Source organism: Aquila chrysaetos, chromosome 18 (genome assembly GCF_900496995.4).
Source record: "Aquila chrysaetos chrysaetos chromosome 18, bAquChr1.4, whole genome shotgun sequence".
Taxonomy (NCBI): domain Eukaryota; kingdom Metazoa; phylum Chordata; class Aves; order Accipitriformes; family Accipitridae; genus Aquila; species Aquila chrysaetos.
The window spans coordinates 2,183,876-2,206,447 of NC_044021.1; the positions used below are offsets into that span (position 1 = coordinate 2,183,876).

General features: G+C 43.0%; 1 protein-coding gene across 7 annotated transcripts in view; it reads right to left on the bottom strand.

Moving 5' to 3' along the window:
* The window catches only part of CTNND2 (catenin delta 2), a 688,109-nt gene that overhangs the window by 100,574 nt on the left and 564,963 nt on the right, over positions 1-22,572 (bottom strand). For all 7 annotated transcript variants that reach the window (XM_030041721.1, XM_030041726.1, XM_030041725.1 and 4 more), the window contains 2 exons: positions 6,451-6,568; positions 2,756-2,941 (listed from right to left, as the gene is read on the bottom strand). In XM_030041721.1, coding sequence (XP_029897581.1) covers positions 2,756-2,941; positions 6,451-6,568 — 304 coding nt within the window. The remainder of the gene's footprint in view (positions 1-2,755; positions 2,942-6,450; positions 6,569-22,572) is intronic.

Here is a 22,572-nt window from a genome sequence, read left to right on the forward strand (position 1 = left end):
AAAGGCATTACCTGGAAAAATTTAGAAGTCTTGCAGAAAAAGATGAGATTACTGTAAAAGAGTATGTACACATGCAATACACAGGGCAGCAGTCAGCACATAGGGAGACAACGCATGGTGAAAGGACACGTGAAAATGTTCTCCTGCAAAAAGTGTTGATGAACTTAAGTTCAGATGGGTGAATTCTGACTAACCTGAGGAATGCAAGATGATCCTGTTGTTAGAGACTCTTGTCTGGAAAAAAACAATCCCAACAGAACACCCAAGAATACTGATTTTTCTTGACACACACAGAAACAGTAACCAGAGTATTCCCGACTGTGACACAGTCCAGAAGAAGAAAATGATCTGGGTTTCCAGTTACTCCTACTTTTCAGTGGCATGTATCTACTGGGGTCCCGAAAAACTGCAAGATAATTACAGAGCCAAAGAAGCAGAAAGAACTTTTTTTTTTTTCTTTTTTACATAATCGGAGTGGGTAGTTTCCAGAAAGAAAGCCAACTTAATATACTTGTGTACTCATTTTTGAAAAAATAAATGGACAAAAAAATTACCTTTACCCTTACCCCAGTTTGAGTAGGAGGTCAAGCTCTACACTATTAATATAAAGGCACAGTTACATGAAAAACATTCTTCTGTTTTTCTTTTCCATTTACGAGGGTAACTTGGGAGAGCTGTTTCCGGCACGGTGATCTTGCCGATAGACCTCAGTCACATTTGTTTTTAGCAACATTCTAGTTAACTCGGTTAACACTTTAAAATATGTTTGTTATGGTCAACAACAGCCAAGGATCATGGGGTGAGAATAACACACTCTGCAGAAGGCTCACAAGGCTCCCTTAAACTCCTGAACTGAATAATAGCCACAGGTGAGAACTGGTATATAGCAAGATGGGGTAGGCTGTCCAGATTTAAAGGAAATGAGATGAAAGGAGAAAAATAATTAGAAAAATATTTCTAGTGTTTGTAAGGCAAAGTGGTCCTGTGCACCACATAATTAGTTCTGGGAATAGTTAATTTATTTCCTTGCCGCAGAAAAGCCTAGTGAACATAAACTGGAAAATATGTGCACAGTTTCACTTTTCTTTGGATTTTAAAAATTATATTAAACCCTTCCATTAGACAAACACAAGCAGATCTGAAGAGACCTTTACCATGCTGCATGCTGATAATGAACACTCATAGAAACAGACTAAAGATATCTAAGAGCAGGCAGAAGCACATATATTGTAAAGGAAATGAGCCAAAAGAGATTAGTTCTTTAGCCTGGAGGAGGAGAAAGATCTTTTATAGGGAACCTTTAAAGTACAGAGAAGCCTGACAGGAACATTGAAACAGGTGTACAGAGTTACAAGTATGAGCCCGAGATCCAGAAATCACAGAAGGAATATAAAAGGAAGAGTTAAAAAAGACTTTATATAGCGTGTGTGTGCACGCGCGCGTTGGTAAACAGAGCATCAAAGGAGAAAGGCGAGTTGCAGCGTGACCCATTCATATCCAGACATGCTATTTTTTGTTCCCGCACTGCAAGTGTAGTGGGTGGGAACTGTTAATTCAGGAACAGGGATGATGACCGTTTTATGGGGTAAAATTAGTTTGCTTTGGCGCTTTTTATCTCACTGTAGCCTAATACAGGAATCACAACAAAAGGCCATAATAAATTCCAGTTATCTGATGACTGCAGTGTTTAACTAGAAGAGTAGGTGAAATTAAAGTCTTACTAGTCATGAGTGCCATGTTTTTCAGTTCCTGAATCTTAGCTTGTTAACAATCCTATAACTTTTCCACATTAACACAATTTGCCTTTATGAACTCAGGAATGTTTTCATTACTGGTTTACATCATTTGTTCAAATACCCTGTGCACCTAATTGCTTACTCAAATTAATATTTTCTTTGAGCAATCTGAAACAGAAATAAATGGCAATGGAAAAGACTAAGTCTAGGAAGAGATGGAGAACTACCTGTTGCCAGCACAAGCCATTTGAAAAAAGTTCATATATCAGTAGCCATTCTCATTGCTGTTTAGCATGTGTACTGATACAACAATGTCCTCCTCCATAATACCACTGTCAGCATTCCCTGAATTTTAAGTTGTTAATGGGAAAACAAGGAGATAAACACACTTTGAAAGCCAACGCACCTAAAATAAAAACCCGCAGCACCTCAAATAACTTGAGGAAACAATCAAGACTGTACTTTTCAATCTTTGTTTGGTAACGACACTAAATATGTCAAAATATGCATGCTTTTTTAACACTCGTATTGCTTGATTCGGTCCTGTACAGTTTTCTTTCAACATGTAGAGACAGAGTACAAGACTAACTTTGAAGCACGGAAGTACACAAATATAAGGTCAATTTTTGCTTGCATTAAGGCCTCTCTACACACGTGTGGCTGTGTGGAAGTACAGTGTAAAGTATATGCAGATTACATCTGAATGTTAAGACTTACGCCTTTCATTATAAATGGCTTCCTTTAATAGACTGAGCATTCTGCAGCATTTATGGGGTTCACAGTGTACCCATGACTACAGTTTCCAGGTGCCACCACGTAATGTGCAACTTTCGCAAGCAAACATATTTTGTTAATCCAGAGCCATACTCTGCTTTAAGCTCTCAGCTAATTAACAAAGGTAATGGTTTTGTATATTACACATCATGCACTTTATTTCTAATACAGTGCATTAATTATTTATATTTTAAATGATGGGCACTTCAACTACTCACAATGCAGCTGCAAGTAACTCTCATTACCTGATCTTGTGATTTCTTTTTCTTCTTCTTCTTCCCCCAGCACCCTGAACTCTCTGCGTCTTTTCCATTGGCATCACCACAGAGTAATCCATCAAGTTCATCTGTTCCCATCTGCTGTCCCTGAGATGTTTCTGCAGCTAGCCTGTATGAGAGGTTCCTCAAAATGCACACACAGTTTTCAACGGTCTGAAAAGTGTGACAAAAACCAAACAAAACAGAAAACAAAACCAGAAAGAAGTTAAAATCCTCCCCTTGCTCACTCTGTATACAAAGCAGAAGAAATATCATCGGTCTTTGCACATACATTCTCCCAGCACAATTTTTATCTGCTCATTTCCAAGTGCTCCCCAGGTAACCACAGCTTAAGAGATTTAGTCATTTGTATGGAAAGAAACCCGTAGTCTGGACAATATTTTTCTGGGATTTTTTTTTACTGTCACTCTGAATTCCACACTGGAGCCCTGTGTGAAACAAGCTGGGGTAAAAAGTGATCAAGAGAACCTGAACACCCACACACAGAACGTCAGCAAATTCCCACCTCAGTGAACAGAAAATGCTACAAACAGAAAATGGCAATAGGTTCTCGGTTTGGTTTGTTTTTTCTTTTTTTAAACCAGAAATAACCTTTTTTTCTGGCATAAATTCTATGTAAATTACCAGAAAAAATGGGACCCCGAATTCCGTTTCACAAGTACTTGTAGCATGAACAGATGCTGTTTCTCGAGTCCAAGAAGTAAGACTAGAAATCTCAGAGTCGTGCTGCTTTTACTGCTTCCAGCCAGGCTGCAGATACCTCGTGGGCAGCCTTCCCCTTTCATCCCTTTGCCCCCCAATAGGCTGTGCTGTGCCTTCTGTAGAAGATGCTGGCAGGAATCCAGACAGGGAGCGAGAGACCCAGTGGAGGAAAATTCACTGATAATTCAACATAATTTCTGCAAGCCTAAAAGAAGGTCAGTTTAGGCTTACTTGAAGTCTACTCATTTAGTTGGTTCAATTGGTTTGACTATTCCTAATATGAAGGATATGAGCTTAATTTTCTGGAGGCAGGGAAAAGCATGGTTAAAAAAGCCAGTCTGTACCTACCTATATTTATTTCAACTGTTCCTAATGCTCCACAGAGATAAAAGCGATAGTCACTACATCCCAGCTCTGTTGCTCCATTAACCCAGAACGGAATGACTGAGGCTTTTGGCTCTGTCTTACTCTGCCATGTTCACTAGTGAGGCAAACGCATGGGGCTCCATTTACTTTCATATACTGTAGGAGCTTATGCCAGGTATGCATTTAGCACATAGGTTTTGCGATGACTTTAAGTTCCAGAGATGATATTGAACTCAGACTCATGTATGCAGGAGTATTTATTTATTAACATAGATGAAATCTCACGTTACACTTGTAACTAATTTGAAATCTCCAGCCAAATATATAAATATATATAGAAATATATATATATATGTGTGTGTGTGGAAAGTGTGCACCTTTCATACTTGAAAGCTTTGCAGACCTCATAGTGACCATACATTTTTTAAAAAGTTTGCTCCTCTTTTACTTTTCTTTAACATTTCCATGTGAATTTTATTCACTCTTGCTAATATTTACTTCTGCACAGCCACAGCATGCTGAAGTTGAAGCTTTGCATTTGTTGATTAGGGTTCTAAATTTGAATTCCCCTTTCTACAAATAATAGTTTTTGCACTTAAAATTCACATTATGTCAAAACCAAATAAAGCTGAATCCACTGTGAGGACAATGTTACCTCAAACTAAAAACTGATAAGCAAACTTCCGAGGCTCAAATGCAACTGACACCTTCTTCACTCCTTCTTGACCTGTAGCTTTGAACTTTCAAGGGTCCTTCTATTCCTCATTCCTTTTTCAGTTTCATCATAAGGGGACTAAATATGAATTCAGTAGTCTTTCTACTTTAATAGATCAAATTAAAACTATGAACAGTAACTTTGTCAGGTAAACATGTCTAAGTCACTCACTCTCAACACTTTTAACTTGAATTAGCATAGCTTTTTCTTCTTACACATTTATAAGAAACACTGCCGCTAAGATGCTCATAAGCAGCCAAGATTTACGCACTCTTAACTTTAACAACAACTCCGCATGCGCTTGCAAGTCCCCCATCGTCTGTCAGAGCCTGCAAGAGCAGGGACCTGTTTTTCGGCGTTTCAGTTTTTAGTCACTAACAGTACTATAAAATTATCTAATAAGGCAATTGTTGCTTTCCAGATGCCATGATGTTTGTAACTTCATTTTAAAGTTCAATTTTTTGTTATAATAGCACTATTTTTGAAACTAGATTAAAAAGTGATTTAGAGTCAGTTATTTAAATATTTATTTAATTATAATTACATCCTAGTTTAGGATAAAGATATAAGGTAAGAGGCTACACTGTGGTGTTTTGTATTTAGCTGCACAACTGCTTTACGTCATACAGTTAGAAACCTGTTAGACAGGAGGTTAAAACTACTAAGGCAGGGAAAATACTTTTTCTCTCATTTCTTCCTCCGTATATGACTTTGCCTGCAGTTTTTCCAAGTCATACCAGCTACAAATGAGAGTACAAACAGAACAGTCTATACCAACAAGATGAGGCAAACCAGGGAGCTTACTGTGCTCCTCATTTAGCCCTTTTAACAGTAAAACAATCTTGAAATCAGTTGGGTCACCTACAATGAAACTGCTGCAAAAGCAGAAGCTGAGCTGTGAGATGAGGCATAAACTGACTTCCTCCCCTCCTCCTCCTCCTCCTCCTCCTCCTCCTCCTCCTCCTCCAGCGAAGCCCCTCTAACTTCTCCGTTCTGACAGGCAAGCCGAACCGGGGAGCTTTGAAACAGTCCCCGGTCCAGCTCAGCCCACGGACCACTATCTGTGAAGGATCGTTTGGAAGTACAAACCCAGCAGGCTTTGAAGCTTTGCTGTGTAAAAGGCTGCGCTCCTGCGATTTGTAGGGGTTTGCAAATGGACCAAGGTTGCCCTAGAGCAGCAACAGTAATTAATTTAGCACCAGATACTGAAAGCAGAAGATATTTGAAACTAGCCTTTTTCTCCTTCTCTGGAATACTTTAATGTATTGAAAATCTTCAATTTGTAAATGCTAGAAGTCTTTTTAATTAGGCCATGCCTTTCACCTTTGGAGAAGCACGTTCATATCCAGGTACTCTCAGAGAAGTAAAGTTGACATAAAAATGCATCTTAAAACAGTTGTTATTGAAAGCATTCACTGATTCTCTTCAAAGTAGAAATAATATTGGTTGTACTGCAAAACTGCCTATTAATTGCCCCCCCCCCCCCTTTTTTTTTTGGTTTGTTTGCCTTATAAGCCTAGCTTACTGTTACTAGATCTGTCTCATACTGGGTACTGAAAATCAATTTTAAGGCAAACTTGGCAGAGCAACGTAAGGAACTTTACTGGGAATATGATGTATTTGCTCTTCTTAAACCAGTATTGTATTTGCTCCTTTAATAATCCACGTGAGAGGATGACCGTGCACACTACACAAGTAGACACAAATCCAATACCTGGCACACAGAAATACACAGCTCAACAGAAGGAAAAGATGGACTGAGTTACGCTTTGCTAAGGCACCCCTCACAATGCATTTTTTAAAAACCCTGTCACTTTATATTCCTGATGTACCCTGTGTACCTGGATTTCTTGCTCCTGAAAAGACAAAGATGACAAACCTTACTATCAATTTCACTGCTCCCCAGAGCAGACTGGATCACGTACAGCAATGCGTCCGTCAGGCCGTCACACTCCCTCATCCTTCTGCGGGCCTCCTCTCCAGCAGAGCTGACATTCCTGCAAGGCAACAGCAAGGGTCACCACTCCCCCCCGAAACCGCCTCGCAATCAGCGTACAGATAAAACACTTGTTTTATTTTCTCCTTTCATCGGTTCAGAGCTGTGAATAATGAAGACAGCTGCGAATGAGCTCAGGAAATGTAACGCAGAGGGGGACAAATGGAAGTCGTCAGGTCCTCCACAAGAAGGGGCTGAGCGGCCAAGCAGCATGCGCCCACCTCAGCCGGGAGACTCATGGCCTGCTAAAATTTGGAGAAGGGCTGATCGTTTTTCTTCCGTGTTCGTTTTTTTTTTTTTTTTTTAAATAGGTTTTCCAGTAGTGAGCTGTTTTGAAAAGGTGCATATGTACATATAAATCAGGCTTTAAAAAGTCTAGAGGTTTTGCCAAAGAAATCTCCTAGGATCTGAAGAGCCCAGTAGTCAGGGCTCTTAACCTGAGAGAAAAATATTATCAAAGCATAACAAAAAACACCTGGTGTTGCTTGCTTCTCATTTTACATAAGTGTTTCCTTTTCTTTCTCATTTTGAGAGAACATTAATGCCTCAATCTTCTCTTTATGTAGTTATTCACAACTTGTTTTACATTGCAAAATTTAAAACCTCAGCTTATTATAATAATTGTGTTCCTCAGACAGGGCTAGAGGGCCTTCTGGACACATTTATAAATACACAATTAAAACAAAATTTACCGTATAACATAATATGTCATAAAGTTCAAAATATTGATACCTAAAGAAACAAATATGTATCAATGAGCATATATAAACAGAATCTATGCTTGCTAACATCAAGTCTCCCTGAGAAAAACTGCATTCAAATTTGCACAGTGGTTTTGATTTGGAAAGGGGTGAATTAGCCATCTCAGGAACGGGGTAAAACTTTTCACAGTCTCCTTCGGCAGGGGAAGACAACCCTCTGCTGAGGTGGTTCATCTGCAGCTCCTCTCTCCCCTCTACCGAAGTTGATACAAAGGAAGAACAGAAACGAGCACACCAGCCCTACGTACTTAATGCCAATGTATGGAAGCGGAAGGGAGGAGGGCATCGGCCCTTTGATTTGGGAAGAAGGCAAGGCACTTTCTTCCTCTTACACCATTTTCAATTGCCTTTGCATTAAAGATGGAAAAGGGACGAGAATCCTGGGAGGGGGGAATGAATTTTAGATGGAGGAAGGTGAGAGGACTTAAGGATAGGTTTCCTTTCAATTCTTTCTTTGCTCTACCTGCTTCATCCTGTTCTGCCTCCCTATCACGTAAAAAAAAAAAAAACCATTTCTGTTCCCCCAAAGCACCAAAGAGTTTTCCTAATCAAATAATCTTATAACTGGACAATCCCCCAGCCCCTCCAATGCAGGTTCCTAATTGATTCTGCTCCCTAAACACACATGATTTTCCATCTATACTTGCATCCCCACACAGCCCTCATTAGTTCTGCTCTCCCACACACCAGTTGCCCCAATTAACTCAATACTGTTCCCTTCACCTCTGCAGACAGCTCGACAAAATCCATACAGCCCAGGAGCACTAGAATGAATTCCTTTGTCTCCCTAGCACACAAATTCATGCTTTCCATTCTCCTTGAGACTCCCCAGTTCACCCCACATTACACATCAGAAGTGTGCCCTTCAGAACGGCTTGCAAGTTTTGTGTTGTCTTGTTCTTCTGGTCTCTGACCTCCATACCTCTTCCCCTCTCTCTCTGCTGCTGTAAGAGCAACAAAAGACAGGTTTTCCTCCAGCTCATGGGGAAACCCTCTTCTGTCATCCAGCAACTGGGGTCTGGAGAGCATCAACTGGAAAAAGTCTTCCACTGGCTCTCCCTTTGAAGTGATGGAAACCTTTTGACTTCCCTTTGGGTGACAAAAATCAGAAGGGAAAATTATAGAGCATGGTTTTCCCCAAACAGTGCCCACGCCCTATATTTGCAGGGCTGGGGACTCTGCCTCAAGAGTAGTCTGAGTAGACTGTCCCCTTATTAAAGGCAACAGCTCCACCTGAAATTCCAGAAGGGCAGCACATGTGGGAAAAGCAGCATCATGGATCTGAAAAGTGCATTGCGGGGTGGGCAGTGAGGAAAAGAGGGATTAGTGGACTTCTTTTATCTGAAATTCTACTCTCCCACCCTCCAGAAAGATGAAGATAAAGATAGAGGAAGAAAGTGGTATCCAGCCCTGAAAGAATAACTGCACAAATTACAATAGGATGCTGAGGAAGTGTTCTCAGCACACTACCTTTCCTTGCACCACTATCAAGAAAAAAAAAAAAAAAAAAAAAGCTGAAATACTACTGGATCCTTTCAAACAGAACTAGATGTAACAGTCTGTACTAACATCATGTGTCCAACTTCTTCATTTTCTGCAGTTACATATACTGAGTGCAAGCTTTCAAAATATATAGACTTAGACAGTGGTAGAAGCAGAGATACATTCTCCACGATCTTTTCACTGAGGTGATTTCTCCTTCTCTCCAGCATGGCCAAACACATGTCACCTTGACTCTCCAGAGCCTGCAGAGACTGGCAGCCTCTCGGCTCCTCTCCGAGTTCACCAGAAACTCCTCACCGAGACAGCAACGCAGACAACCTTATAGTCCCTGAGCTGTGAGCTGCCTGCCTCATTCATTTCCAGCCAAACAAAGAACAGAGGCCTCTCTGCCAAGTTACACAGACACACCAGGCGCTCATCTTGCACAGACAACGCGTTCCTTTGCCCTGCGTGGAGGAGCTGTCGAGCTCAGTTCCTCTGTTTGTCATCCTTCCCCATCAGGCTCCAGTTGCATCTGTAATCAGGAGATGGATATACCGAATTCCCATGACTGCTTTTCCTTTTCTTTTAAAAGTCTCTGTCTAGTTTCTGCACTGACTCATAGCTACTACAGCCCTCCACAGATTTGGCTTGTTTATTTACTCAGGAAACAGCTTAAAAAACAAGACAAATCCAAACCTTGCATCAACTTTTTGGCAGAAATAATCATTTGGTTATTTAAAAAGAAAAACATCCCATTATCTAGCTATTCCCATTTCAGCTCTATTGAAGGAATTGTTAATTGAGATCTTTCACAGAAGTTCTCTAATACCACCACATTCAGGCTATGTCATTCTGAGAAAGAGAAGCAAGTTCCAGATTACGTGAGCTGTCCAAGAAAACACGCTGCCATCTTAATTTTCTTATTTCTCATTGTTAACTAGAACACGCTGTAGCTGTCAGTGTGACAGGGAGTAAAACATGGTATGTCATTTGTGAATTTACAGGTCACGGTGCAAACCTTAAACTGGAGCATTAGTAGTATCTACTGTTGGTAAAATGTCCCACTAAGTAAGCACGTATTTCGCCAGTGTCGGTCTGAAACCATGTTTTCTGGATTTTTTAAAGAGATGTGGAGATACAGTTCACAGGTTTTCAGGAAAAAAAATATTTGTCTATCGTAAAGGCAGCCCAGCAAAACCTTGACTGCCTGGTAAATTTTGATTCTTTGTGGAAACTCTACTCACAGTGTGTATGTGAGTTGTGGGACGACATTTTGAATCTAACAGGACGAGGAGTCCTTTAGACCTCCATAAACCAGTAAAATTAATTTCAGATGGAATCCAGTCACACAGGAATACCAAGAATACAGAGTGCTGAAGAATAACTCTCAATTTGGTCAGAAGGTCCCACTCAGACCTCCAAAAACCAGCTAACGTAAACAGCTTCTTCTCAGGAGAGGAACACCAGGAACAGGTAGTCAGAACAAGAGCTCAGACCCACGGCTCATCAAACTGCTGTTTTCTGCACAAATGGCAGACTGATTTTGCTAATAATCTAGGAATGGAAAGAGAACTACAATAATCCAGCTTCAGTTTTATGGGCAGATGTGTCACAGCTATCATGTCATCACCTGATAACTACCAGCAGGCATGATCCTCCAAACACACCTAAGGGGTGTCAATCCAATGCTCTAGGGATATGACGTGGTATAAAGGAATGCAACACATACCCGATCCCTGTCGGCCCTGGCACTTACCTCAGTTATTCAATTTAATTGGTGGGATCTGAGGTAGGGGAAGGTGGGAGGTGCCAATGAATTTCTTTGTCCTTTAGGGTCATTTTCCATATGCGCATACAGACTGTGGGAGGTTACGAGCAATATCCTTATGACTCCAGGATAACTGAGTTCACCTGCCTTATCCAGGGGAGGGACACAGAATTCTACGGGAAGATCATCCAGAAAGCCAGTGTGCTGAGAGACGTGCCCTCTGGATACGGAAATATTTAGCAAGCTGTTGACATTACTCCCAGTGGCAGCTCTAGAAATCTGAAAGACAGAATTAAACTATCTACAGAAACAACTGCCCTCCTTAAGCATGCTCAGGTCACATCAAGTAGTATGACTCCCAGCTGTTTCTGTGAGCGTTCAGGCTCTTTGCTGCAAGGGTCTAATATAGTAACACAGGCAGCAAAAAGCAGCAACCAGCACCATGCACATATCCAGCAAGTGTGCTCACAGTCATCAGCAGTCCCTTGACAGCTATACAATTTTAAGGGCTTTATATAAAGGAGTAGACCTTGAGTCACATTGGCTTATCTGCAAGTATTCAGTGCAGCCTTTGGACATAGAGTAAATAGATAAGCTGTAGTAGTTACGGTTACTACTCTAACTTTTAGACAAATTCAAATTTTTTTATCATTATTTGTACACTAGGACTTTTAAAAATCATCCTTTACTGCTGAAAACTAAACTAGCTGATAAGAGTAGCTATTTCTCAGACAATATACAAATTTAAACAAGGCAGTGAGACAAAAAGTAAGAAAACACAAGATGGTTCATCTTCATTATGAAGAGTTTCTTAGCGTTAGGCTTTTAGTTACTACAAAATCAGCTTTTTTTTTGGAAGTAATAATAAATTAAAATCGATTTTTCAGTCACTGCCACAGATCTTCCTTGCAATTTTGCCTGGCTTGAATGACAGTTCAATGCAGTATTAGCAAGATTAGCAAGATTTCTTCTTGCTAAATGTTCTCAGTACCAGTCATAGCCTTCTTTATCTATAAGTTGGTCTTCAGAGGAGTAATAATTTATCAGTCCTGCATGTGGATTAACACAGGTTTGGGGGCAAATTCTCTCTTATTAATTAGAATAGCTCAACTGTAATTAAAGAAGGATGACCACTTTATATCAAGAAGGAATTTGGCCCCAGATCTTTCTCTCTTAGGTATTAATTTCACTTTAAGAGCATACTTTGCAACTAGACAAACACCTGACAGTCCAAGGTGGATACAGTCTTGGTTATTAACCTTTCTATCAAATGCTGTGACAATGTGATTTAGCTTTGATTATTCAGCCATACCTTTCGTTTTCAAAACATGAGAGCAATTAGCCTACCAAGTCAAGCACTCAACAGGTAGCTTTTACTGCTGCGCTTCTGGATGTCCAATCCTTAGGCTAAACGCGCTGTTTTTCACGACCGCTCTGTGTGATCTGTGAAGCAATTGACTTCTAACATAATTTTTGGCTATTTTGCTGTGTTTTGAAGAGATACGTGGCGGAAAAGAACATGAACTGCTATAAACATCTTAAAAGAAATTGTCTCCCTAAAACCAAACCAACAAAATTTTATGGCCTAAAATATTTTTGGGAAGGGTTCATGGTCCAATCAACCACAGCCTCACCTGAAAGAAACAAAAAATATTTCCAGCTCCCCCTCTCCCCGTTCGCTTTGTGGTTTCGCTTGAAGCGCAACTTCGATTGAAACGCGTCGCGCAGAATTACGCGCGGCGTACTCGGGAAACGTTGGAAACGACGGTGTAACAAGCTCCCACCTGCAGCAGAGTTCCGATTTGACGTTCCACTTCCCTGGAAGCCACTGCCCTCGCGAACGCCGGGCTGCTCGAGCCGGCGCGGCGCCCGGCGCAGGGCCCGCGGGCGGCGGCCGCCCCTCGGGGCTGGCGGGAGCCGAGGTGCCGTGGCGGGAGCGGTCTGCGGGGCCCGTCTGCCGGCGTTCCTCTGCGCTCGGGGCCGCGGCATCGCCCGGCGCGGCTCCGGGCGCGTCGGGCTCCTACGGCGCGCCAGCGCGGGGTGGGGTGGGCTGGGGTGTGCGGTGCGGTGCGGTGTGTCGGGTGGCGTGTGGGGTGTGATGTGATGTGGTGCGGCGCGGTGAGGTGGTGTGTGGTGCGGTGTGTGGTGCGGTGTGTGGTGTGTAGTGGTGTCATGTGGTGTGTGGTGCGTGGTATGTGGTGTGGTGTGTAGTGTGGTGTGGTGTGTGGTGTGGTGCGGTGCGGTGTGGTGCGGTGTGTAGCGTGGTGCAGTGTGGTGCGGTGTGGTGCGTGGTGCGGTGCAGTGCGGTGTGTGCTGTGGTGTGGTGCAGTGCAGTGTGGTGCAGCGTGGTGTGTGGTGCGGTGTGTGTGGTGCGTGGTGTGGTGCAGTGCGTGGTGCAGTGCAGTGTGTGGTGTGGTGCGGTGTAGTGCGGTGTAGCGTGGTGCAGTGTGGTGCGGCGTAGTGCGGTGTGGTGCGGTGCTTGGTGTGGTGCGGTGTGTGGGTGGTGTGGTGTGTGGTGGTGTGGTGGTGGTGTGTGGTGCAGTGCGGTGTGTGCTGTGGTGTGGTGCGGTGCAGTGCGGTGCAGCGTGGTGTGTGGTGCGGTGTGGTGCGTGGTGTGGTGCAGTGCGTGGTGCAGTGCAGTGTGTGGTGTGGTGCGGTGTAGTGCGGTGTAGCGTGGTGCAGTGTGGTGCGGCGTAGTGCGGTGTGGTGCGGTGCTTGGTGTGGTGCGGTGTGTGGTGTGGTGCGGTGTGGTGCGTGGTGTGGTGCGTGGTGTGGTGCAGTGCGGTGTGTGCTGTGGTGTGGTGCGGTGCAGTGCGGTGCAGCGTGGTGTGTGGTGTGGTGCGGTGTGGTGCGTGGTGTGGTGCAGTGCGTGGTGCAGTGCAGTGTGTGGTGTGGTGCGGTGTGTAGTGCGGTGTAGCGTGGTGCAGTGTGGTGCGGCGTGTGGGTGGTGGGTGTGGTGTGGTGCGGTGCGGTGTGGTGCGGTGTGTGGCGTGGTGTGGTGTAGTGTGGTGCGGTGTGGTGCGTGGTGTGGTGTGGTGCAGTGTAGTGCGGTGCGGTGCAGTGTGGTGCGGTGTGGTGTGTGGTGCAGTGCGGTGTCTGGTGCAGTGCGGTGCGTGGTGCGGTGTGTGGCGTGGTGTGGTGCAGTGTGGTGCATGGTGCGGCGTGGTGTGGTGCGGTGCGTGGTGCGGTGTGTGGCGTGGTGTGGTGCGGTGCAGTGCGGTGCGGTGTGTGGCGTGGTGCGGTGCGGTGCGCGGTGCAGTGCACAGTGCAGTGCGCGGTGCGGTGTGGTGCGGTGCAGTGCGCGGTGCGGTGCGCGGTGCGGTGCAGTGCACAGTGCAGTGCGCGGTGCGGTGTGGTGCGGTGCAGTGCGCGGTGCGGTGCGGTGCGCGGCGTCCCCGCCCACGGGCCCAGCGCCCGGAGCTGCTCGCGGACGGCCAGAGCCCGCCGCCAACCCAGCGGCGAGGAAGAGCGGACTCCGCTCGCAGCTGAGCCTCTCCTTTTCCCGCTCTCCGGAGGGAGCGCGACGCACTGGCCAGCCCTCAGACGTTCCAACGGCTGCCTTCTCCGCTGAAAAGCACCAGGTTGCTCCAATTTAAACGAGAAGGTGTCCGGTCTGATTCAACCACCGCTTCTGCCTCAGCACAGACCGTAGCCGGGCAGTAGCGCCTCGCAGACCTTGGGAGGCCGGGATCCGAATATCTAACGGTAGCGTCCGACCTGCGCTGTCGTCTAACTGTGCCACAACCACGGTGTACAGCCTCTCAGCCCAAACCGCTCTGGTACCTCAGGACCAGAAGAATGTAAATACAACGGCATGCCGAAAAATGCTATAAACTATAGCAAACCGTAACAAGATGCAGAACTAGTGGACGTAGGAATAAAGAAGATATGCTGGGGGGAGTCAAAAGGGCTGATTCACAATCCTACGTTTGCACTCTGAAGATGAAATGCATAAGCAATAAGCACGTTGGATAAGGGACAGGTTGATTGATAGCATTTATTTCACTTTTCAAAAGACTTTTGACAAGATGTCTAACAAACGCACTTTAACGAGAATAAGCAACCGTGGGAAGATGGATAGATAATTGTTAATATAGGAAATAAATGGTCAGTTCTCACAGTGGAGGGTGGTCACCAGCGGAGTGATTGATTCCTAAACCTATCAGAAACAGGAGATGAACAATGAAATGAAAGTTTGCTGAAGATACTAAGTTATTCAGAGCAATAAGCTAAGTGCTAACAGGGAAGTACTGCAGGACTTTAAAATTAATGCACATAAATGTAAAGTGATGTACGTGAGAAAAAAATGCCATATATTCCTGATTTTACTTACAATATATTGGGCTCAGAACTGAGCACTGAAACCTCGGAATTATAACAGACATCCATGAAGAGATAGCTCAATACTCAACAGCAGCCAAATGAGCAATACTGGATGGTAAGGCATATAAGGCAAGCAACATAAACTAAACCAGAGTATACCACTGTATGCACCGTCCTTATTGTGGTGTGCAGTTCTGATCCTCTCATCTCAAAAATGATTCGGCAGAACTGGAAAAGATTCAGAACCACATGAGGAAGAATTTAGTAAACCAGAACCCAGCAGGTTGAAACAGTGACAGATAACGGGATCTGGAGAATATAATACAAATTCATGAAGTCATTATGGTCACGGAGAAGGTAGATAGAAATCAACTTTTAATTTCAGTTGAAAACTGGGTGTCACCAGATGGAACCAGCCAAGGAAGGCTCAAAACAAAAAAGGGACGGTAGTTGAGTGAAGTTGAGCTGTTGTTGTGCCCAAAAGAAGCTGTGGCTGACAAAAGTGTATATGGGCTCAAAGGGAGGCAAGTTCACAGAAGAGAAATTTATGAAGAGTTATTAAATCCAAAAAAATCACGTCTGTTTCAGGAAGACTGGGAGCCAGCAAGAAGTTGGTAGAGCAAAGGGGATAAGCGAACCCGAAAAGGCACCAGCCTCACGAATTCAGAATCTTGGCTTTAACCCTGAAAACTGCTTTGGGTCTCTTCTCTTGATCTGATGTACAAATGAAACACCGAGGTGTCGCTCAGTTTCCCAGCGAGAACAGGCACTCTGACTAGCTGTCCGACAGCTGGAGAAGAAAGAGGAGATTTCAGCGTTTCAGCAATGGCTTCCGAGTCGGTACTCAGAGCTGATGGTCTGAGACACACAGACTTCCTAACTTGTGTTACACGATATTACTTTGTACAGCAATAAACACAGCTGGCTGTGGAAGAAGAAAGGATGTGGACAGTCCGGAGGGGTTTCTGGTCCCCCGCTGCTCGTACTGGAAGAAATGGAGGTGCGGCTGGAAGGCACAGGAGAGCAGCCGGTGAAGACACAGAAGGTAGCTCTGAAGGACCTACAAGAGCTGGCTCTCACCACCTTCTCCTCGACTGCCTCTCCTCGTGGCTGACCAACTCCGCACAGACGCCGGTCCAGCCGCGTTGCTCCTCGCACCCGAATTAAGTGTTCCAGCGTCCGCTCGGGCACTCCTGTCCTACAGAACCGCTTGCCAGAGGACGCTGCAGCTTTTAACGTCTGCGTGGACCCAAGAGCAACAGGACAAATCCGTGGAGGAGGGTGCCACCGAGGCTGTTAAATGCAGGCGTCCCCCCCCCCCATTGCCAGCACCCACAGAAACACCTACGTGGCTGGTGGGAGCGTACCCTGAGGAAGTATTACTGGCCTAATTTCTTCTTCCCTCGTTATCTACTCCGGTCACTGTGAAAACTCAAAAATATTGTGTCAGATGCTTCAGCATTGTAAAGTAGTCTCTCCTGATTTTTCATTTTCCTGCTCAGCTTGTTATCTTATTCAGAACAAAACCATTGATCAGACATAAATGGCCTTCAATTAACCTCATTCTACCTATTATTTATCAGATTATTTTCTTCAAATGCTTACAAATTGGTCTGTTTTGATGTTCTTAATTGCCTTCCTCTACATTAACTGCTCAAGCAATTTCTAAAGTATTAAAATTCAGGTTATTTGTTCATCATTTCTATGTCTATTTTTCTCCTCCACTAAAACATGAAGACTGTATTTGTCCTGTGTAGTCCTGTGAGAAAGTCTCTGTCTTGCATGACCTGCACTAGCAAAAATACTTCCACACGAAGAAAAATATTCCTCTTCTTATTTTTTGCAGGCCATATTCTCAGGAAAAGCTTGGCATTACAACTGCATTCATAACAACAATTGAAAAGAAGCAGGCAAAATGCTTTAGAGTTCAGAATAAGCATCAAAGAAATATACTATCTGTAAAACACAGTAATTTACTAAGTGTTTGAAAATATTATTCCGACTGTATTTATCAGCATGTTTTACACTGCTGAGATCACTTTATAAAATCCTTTGAATGTTACTTCTCTAATATAATTTTGATTTTGTAAAGAAAAATCACTCTCCTTCAGCCAAAATTTTAACATATACAACAGCTGGGGAAAAGGATTTTCTTTCATACCTGAAACTTGTGAAAAGGAAGTTAGTCAACTTCACATACTGTGTGAAATTTCTTGCCATTCTCTGAGGTATTTGACTTTGGTTTAGCTTGAGAACAACTAGTGCTAACAAATGGAAACAAAACCCTCTTGGTTTTGACAGTTCTTTCCCCTTGACTTATTCCCAGCATAGCTCGTGTGCTTTTCAGGGATACACGCGAGTCCCTTTTCTATACACTCAGAAATATTTTGAATGCCTGAGTTGATTATGATAAAAGTGCAACTTCAGAATCCAACGTGGGGCCAAAATGCATTCCTGACCTGCTTCCAGGTTTTACCTGAAAATGTTTAGTGCTAGCAGGCACGTCCTAGCTACTGAAGATATATTTGTCTCCAAAGTAGTACGAAAGGACCAGACCATCACATAAAATTAACAGTTAAAAACAAGCACGATGCTTTTCCAAGTGGAGCAGTTTGCTTATTTAATAAAACTCCCAAATCAAAAAATCTGTGAAAAAGTTTCACAAGTATAGTTTTTGGAATCAGAAAAAAACAGCAGAAAACAGACTTTGTGTTATGGTTTCTGAAGTTTGTTTGTTAACTATCTTGCTTTCTTAAAGGACTAGTTTGTGCATCCTTTCTTCCTTCTGTCGAGAAATCATGAACCCAGGAAGTCCTGAGAGTTTACACTCTCTGGAGTCATCCTCTGCTCCATTTTAATAAGGCACTCAGAATCGCATCTCCCCCATGCTCAGAAGAAGGCTTCACTGAAAGGATATGGCTGTGCTACCCCACAGAAGCAAAAAGGAAAGTGATTTGAAGCCTAATATCTGCATTTAGACTTTCTCAGTCATTTGGCTGTCTTGGATTCTGGTAAGTCTCAATTGTTGTCCATGCATTCTCTTAATCGTCCATTATACAAGCAAAAAGTATTTTAATTAGTAAAGTATAGGTCCCTATCTTGCTGATGTTATTACCTGGGTCTGCTTTTTGGTTCGTACGTACAAATGAAACACCAAGGAGTCAGTCAGCCTCCCAGAGAAAACAGGCAGTTTAAATATCCAATGAATAGCCTGTTACGTGGAAGAAAGTCCATACGCCAAACAGACCCATTGGCCATATATCTGAAGGACCTCCTGAAGTTTTAGACACACAAATTCAGCTGAGGGCAACCAAACTTGTGCCGTAAAAAGCCCTGTGCCACAACTGTCAAATTCCTTCTACAAGAGGACGCAAAAGGGACGAATCTCTAATTCAGGTATAAACCCAGTAATTTTACAGTCAACTGGGCAGGCAATTACATTCCCAAATAAGTAGACACTTTGAATTGGCGGCAAGGTAAAATGAGATCTCCTAGTTCAATGATATACAGACGTGAGTGCATGTCTATGTAAATACAAAAGCTGTATCTTTAAAAAAAAAAAAAAAAAAAAAAAAAAAAAGCTTATTTCATACATGTTAACTCATAATAGCATCTGTATGAGGGCAAACTACTTTAAATCTTGGGACAGGATCTCATGACACTGTCACTTTGGTTTCTCACTCTGTGTTAGACAAGCATTCTACTTGGGCCAGATGACAACTCAGATGTGACTTTCTAGTTGTACAAATTCAAAAATAAATAATGCCATTACAGATGCATTCTGGGTTCCATTTTGACATGAGATTCCATTTTTTATGTTGTAATTTTCACTTTTCCATTTGTTATGCTGATTTTTAAATTGACCCTGTTGTCACTGAACCAAACCAAGGAGTTTTGGATCAGGTATTACAACATACTGCATATTTGTCTCGTATACTTTGGTAGGCACCTAAGGTCAGTAAGTCTGTTTGCACGTGCACTTGAGTTTGAGATATTCAAAAGCATTATTAGTAATGCGCTTCTTCTCAGGCCTTATAAATCAAAATATTGGTAAGTTATACAGTTCTTTTGCTTTGGTTTTAGAATCAAGTGAAAAAGGTAATCACCAAAATCAGACCATAAACAATGTAAATAGTTATATTTAGCAGAGTTACCAGTCTGAAAATCCTATGAGTAAAGATGAGATTTACCAGAAAAAAATATATGACTCGCAATAAGCAATCCTATCAACCTTAAGGAACAAACAAATAGCATCGTGATTGCTTAAGTAAGATGATTCCCCTAACCTACAAAGCAGTCTCCCTGTCACATCTGAGTTTCAAGTGCCTTCCTGCATCTATTTTACAGTCTTGAAAAAACATTATCAGTGCAGAGCCTTGAGAAGAAAGGATGGTAAATCAGCTTTGGTTGTTGACTAATCAGATGAGCACAATTAATTACAGCACCAATCAGTTCATTAGATTATTGGGTTCATCTCTTTCTGATCAGCTACTTAGAAATTTTAATACAGAGGATAAGAAGTCACAAAGCAGAACACTCATTAGAATATTAGAAAGTATGAAACGCTACTCTGTATGAAACACATTAAGTTATGGCATAGCATAGAAAAGTAGAAGTCAAGTGCTTTTCAACTGTGTGTACAGTGATACTCTCAGTGAATTGACTGCTATGGACATTTCTCTGGCTGGAGTCTCTCTCCAAACTTGAGGGGTGTCTTTCTCCTCTACCAAACTAAAAATCCTTAGAAATGCTGTCTTCTATCATTTTCTGCCCATCCCTAGTCTAGGCTACTTACTAGTGTAATAGTTCCACCTGTTTTACTGTCATTATCCACGTGCTCTATATTACCAGCACTCACATCACAATTTTCACTTAAGCATCTCAATATTCATTTATTATTTGCTCACGTTATTTCTTTCTAGTCACATAATTCATTATATGATACTGTTCCTGTGAAATTGCATTTTATTATTTCTAGAACAATCTCTACCCTCAATTTTCTTATTTTTATGCTTTAACTCCATTAAAAACATCAAGGTATCTATGCTGCTTCCCACTAATAACATCTCGCAGTTTTATGATTTTTTTAAGCTAAATACCTGTAAAAAATCTCATTATCATAAATTGCCTAATTGTTAAAGAAAATATAATGTGATGCGAACTAAATTATAATTATTCTGCTTTGGCTAAATGTGCCTTCAGCATAAGAAATAAATATGTATGTTCATGTCCTATTTTCATGACAGTTAACCTGAAATTGCCAGAGTGTGTATCCTACCTCAGATTATGTCACTTCATCATATCTCCAAACGGCTTTATGGGCATACTGAGAGATGATGAAAGAACTGACCCTCTAGGGTGCCCTTCAGCCTAATGAGTCATTGTGCATCATTGCTGCTTGAAATAACCTGTAAAAAAAGAAGGGAATCACTCTACCACAACCCTACTTATCCCCACCTAGTCCATGCCATATAAAACGACGAACAAGCACTCTCTGCTACTAGCACTGTTGTCAATGCTCTCTACCCCTTTGGCTTATACCGCAGGGATGGTGTCTGACAATTTGGCTCTTCTGCCGAAACCAACCTCTTGCAAAACCCTACGCTGCCCTGACGCTGTTGTATGTCACAGTAACTGCTCAGGGGGCAGAGATGACTTATTGGCAGAGATTTCATTTTTCCCTTTTCATTTTAACACATACCCTTTGAGTCAATTCACTTGTTCAACTAAAAACCAAATTCAAACTTCCCATTGGTGCCTGAAGATGCTTGTAAAACTCTCGCATGAATAGCAGGCTCTCTTCTTCCACTTTGTCATTTGCTTTGCCATGAAACGTACTGTTATGCTTGCCTTCAGATATTCCCATCTGCAAATGTATACATTTAGCATGTTACTGTATTTGCTTCATCCTGATTTGTCCTACAAATTGAACCAAAACACTTGTATGCGGTGCAAGAAGAGGACCCCCCCCCCAACCCTTCTCCCCCCAAAACGGACTTTGCAGGAGCTGTGTGTATCTGCCTGAGTAAAGGCTTCTGCAGAATCATTGTGTTCGTTATCTTGTGATCACTTCCGTGCATCCTCTTTCCATCAAGTCTCACCTTACACAGGGGCTTTACTATACATTTTTTGGGCCAAGGGGCGGAGTGTATTGGTGGTCTAAAAACCCACGACTGACCACCAACATAAAAAGACTGGGGGGAGAATTATACAAACTGAAAAACCAGACAAAGTTGAGAGCCGGTTTCAAGTACAAAGTTACTGATGCTGTAGCAAACTTCAGCCCCAATCTCACGATAATTATTCCCACACTAAGGGATTTCTGCAGTTGTGACTACTCTTTAGTTGACAGATAAGCACTCCCTGAGTGACAGATACTCAGCACCGTCAGACTTGCTCCCGTGTGACCTCCTTTTACAACATACCCAGTGTACAAACCTCACCTCTAACACAGTGCTTCGACTGTAGTGGTGTTATGCCTGGGAAGAGTTTCATCCTTTGCATGCTTTGTGTGCCAGTCAGAGACCAAATTAGCAAAAAGGTAATTACAGCTTATAAAGGTGTCTGTTCTTTTATGAATAAACACTCATTCTAATTTTGTAATTATTATTTTACTATTCTCCGTTAATTGTCAGTTACTCAACAACATAGCTTCCTCTGGTACAGTGCAAACACAATTCCCAGAATTACAGTAAAATTTGCTATATTAGGTATAAAAGAGTGCAAATTATTTAATACAACTTTAGGAAGCTCAGTGCTTATTCCCCAGCTCTGAGCTGATTTCCATTGCCAAATCTTGCTGCAATAAATATGCTAATACCAAATACTAGTGGATATTTTTTTCCCTTCCTGAACAGGTGGCTCTGGTAAAACGACACTCCATCAAGACGGTAACTGCATGAATCAAGTATCGCAATGTTCCAGTTCCTTGTGCTTGAGTTATCTTTCTGCCCAGAGCAGGAGGGATGCAGAAGGCCCATGTGATCGTAACTGATAAACTACCTGTCTGTTTTGTGCGAGATGATTCATGTACGGACACTGCACTGAGAAAGGCAAAATTACCCTGCAATTTATTAATTATGATTAAAGTCATTCCTACCACTTCTGTATTACTTGATTTACCTCATTTTTTTACATACCTACCTACTCACCTGCCAGCTTTACATACCAGTGCCCATGGCCCAGGACCCCCCTGCAGCCGAGCCCGGACCCCAGTCCCTGTGCCAGCGATGCTGCAGCAGTGCTGGTCCCCAGCCCTGTTTCTGGCTCGCTGTTTGGATCTCCTGCCTCGACCTCGGACCTGGCTTGATCCCCCGCCATTGCCCGATGCTCCCTGGAGCGCCAACAGGACCCACTGCTGTCCCCCCAACTCTGCTCCCCGGGCTGAGCCCACTGGTGAGGGCATTGCCTGTCCGTGTCGCAGCCACACTCAGCTCCCCGCTCACCCACCCTGGGGAGCAGCCCTGCTCCTGCTGCTCCCTGACACAATTCAATAGGCAGCTGACTCTCAATTTGGCTATACTGGTCTTGATATTCCTTCTCTTTCCGCTGCTAAAGCCACTGAAGACGGAGCAGTGCTTTTGGTTCAATGTCTGTTATTCTGAATGCCCTAAGACCTGCATACTTAACTGCACCAGGCTGAAATTCACTGGCCTCTGCGAGTGCAAA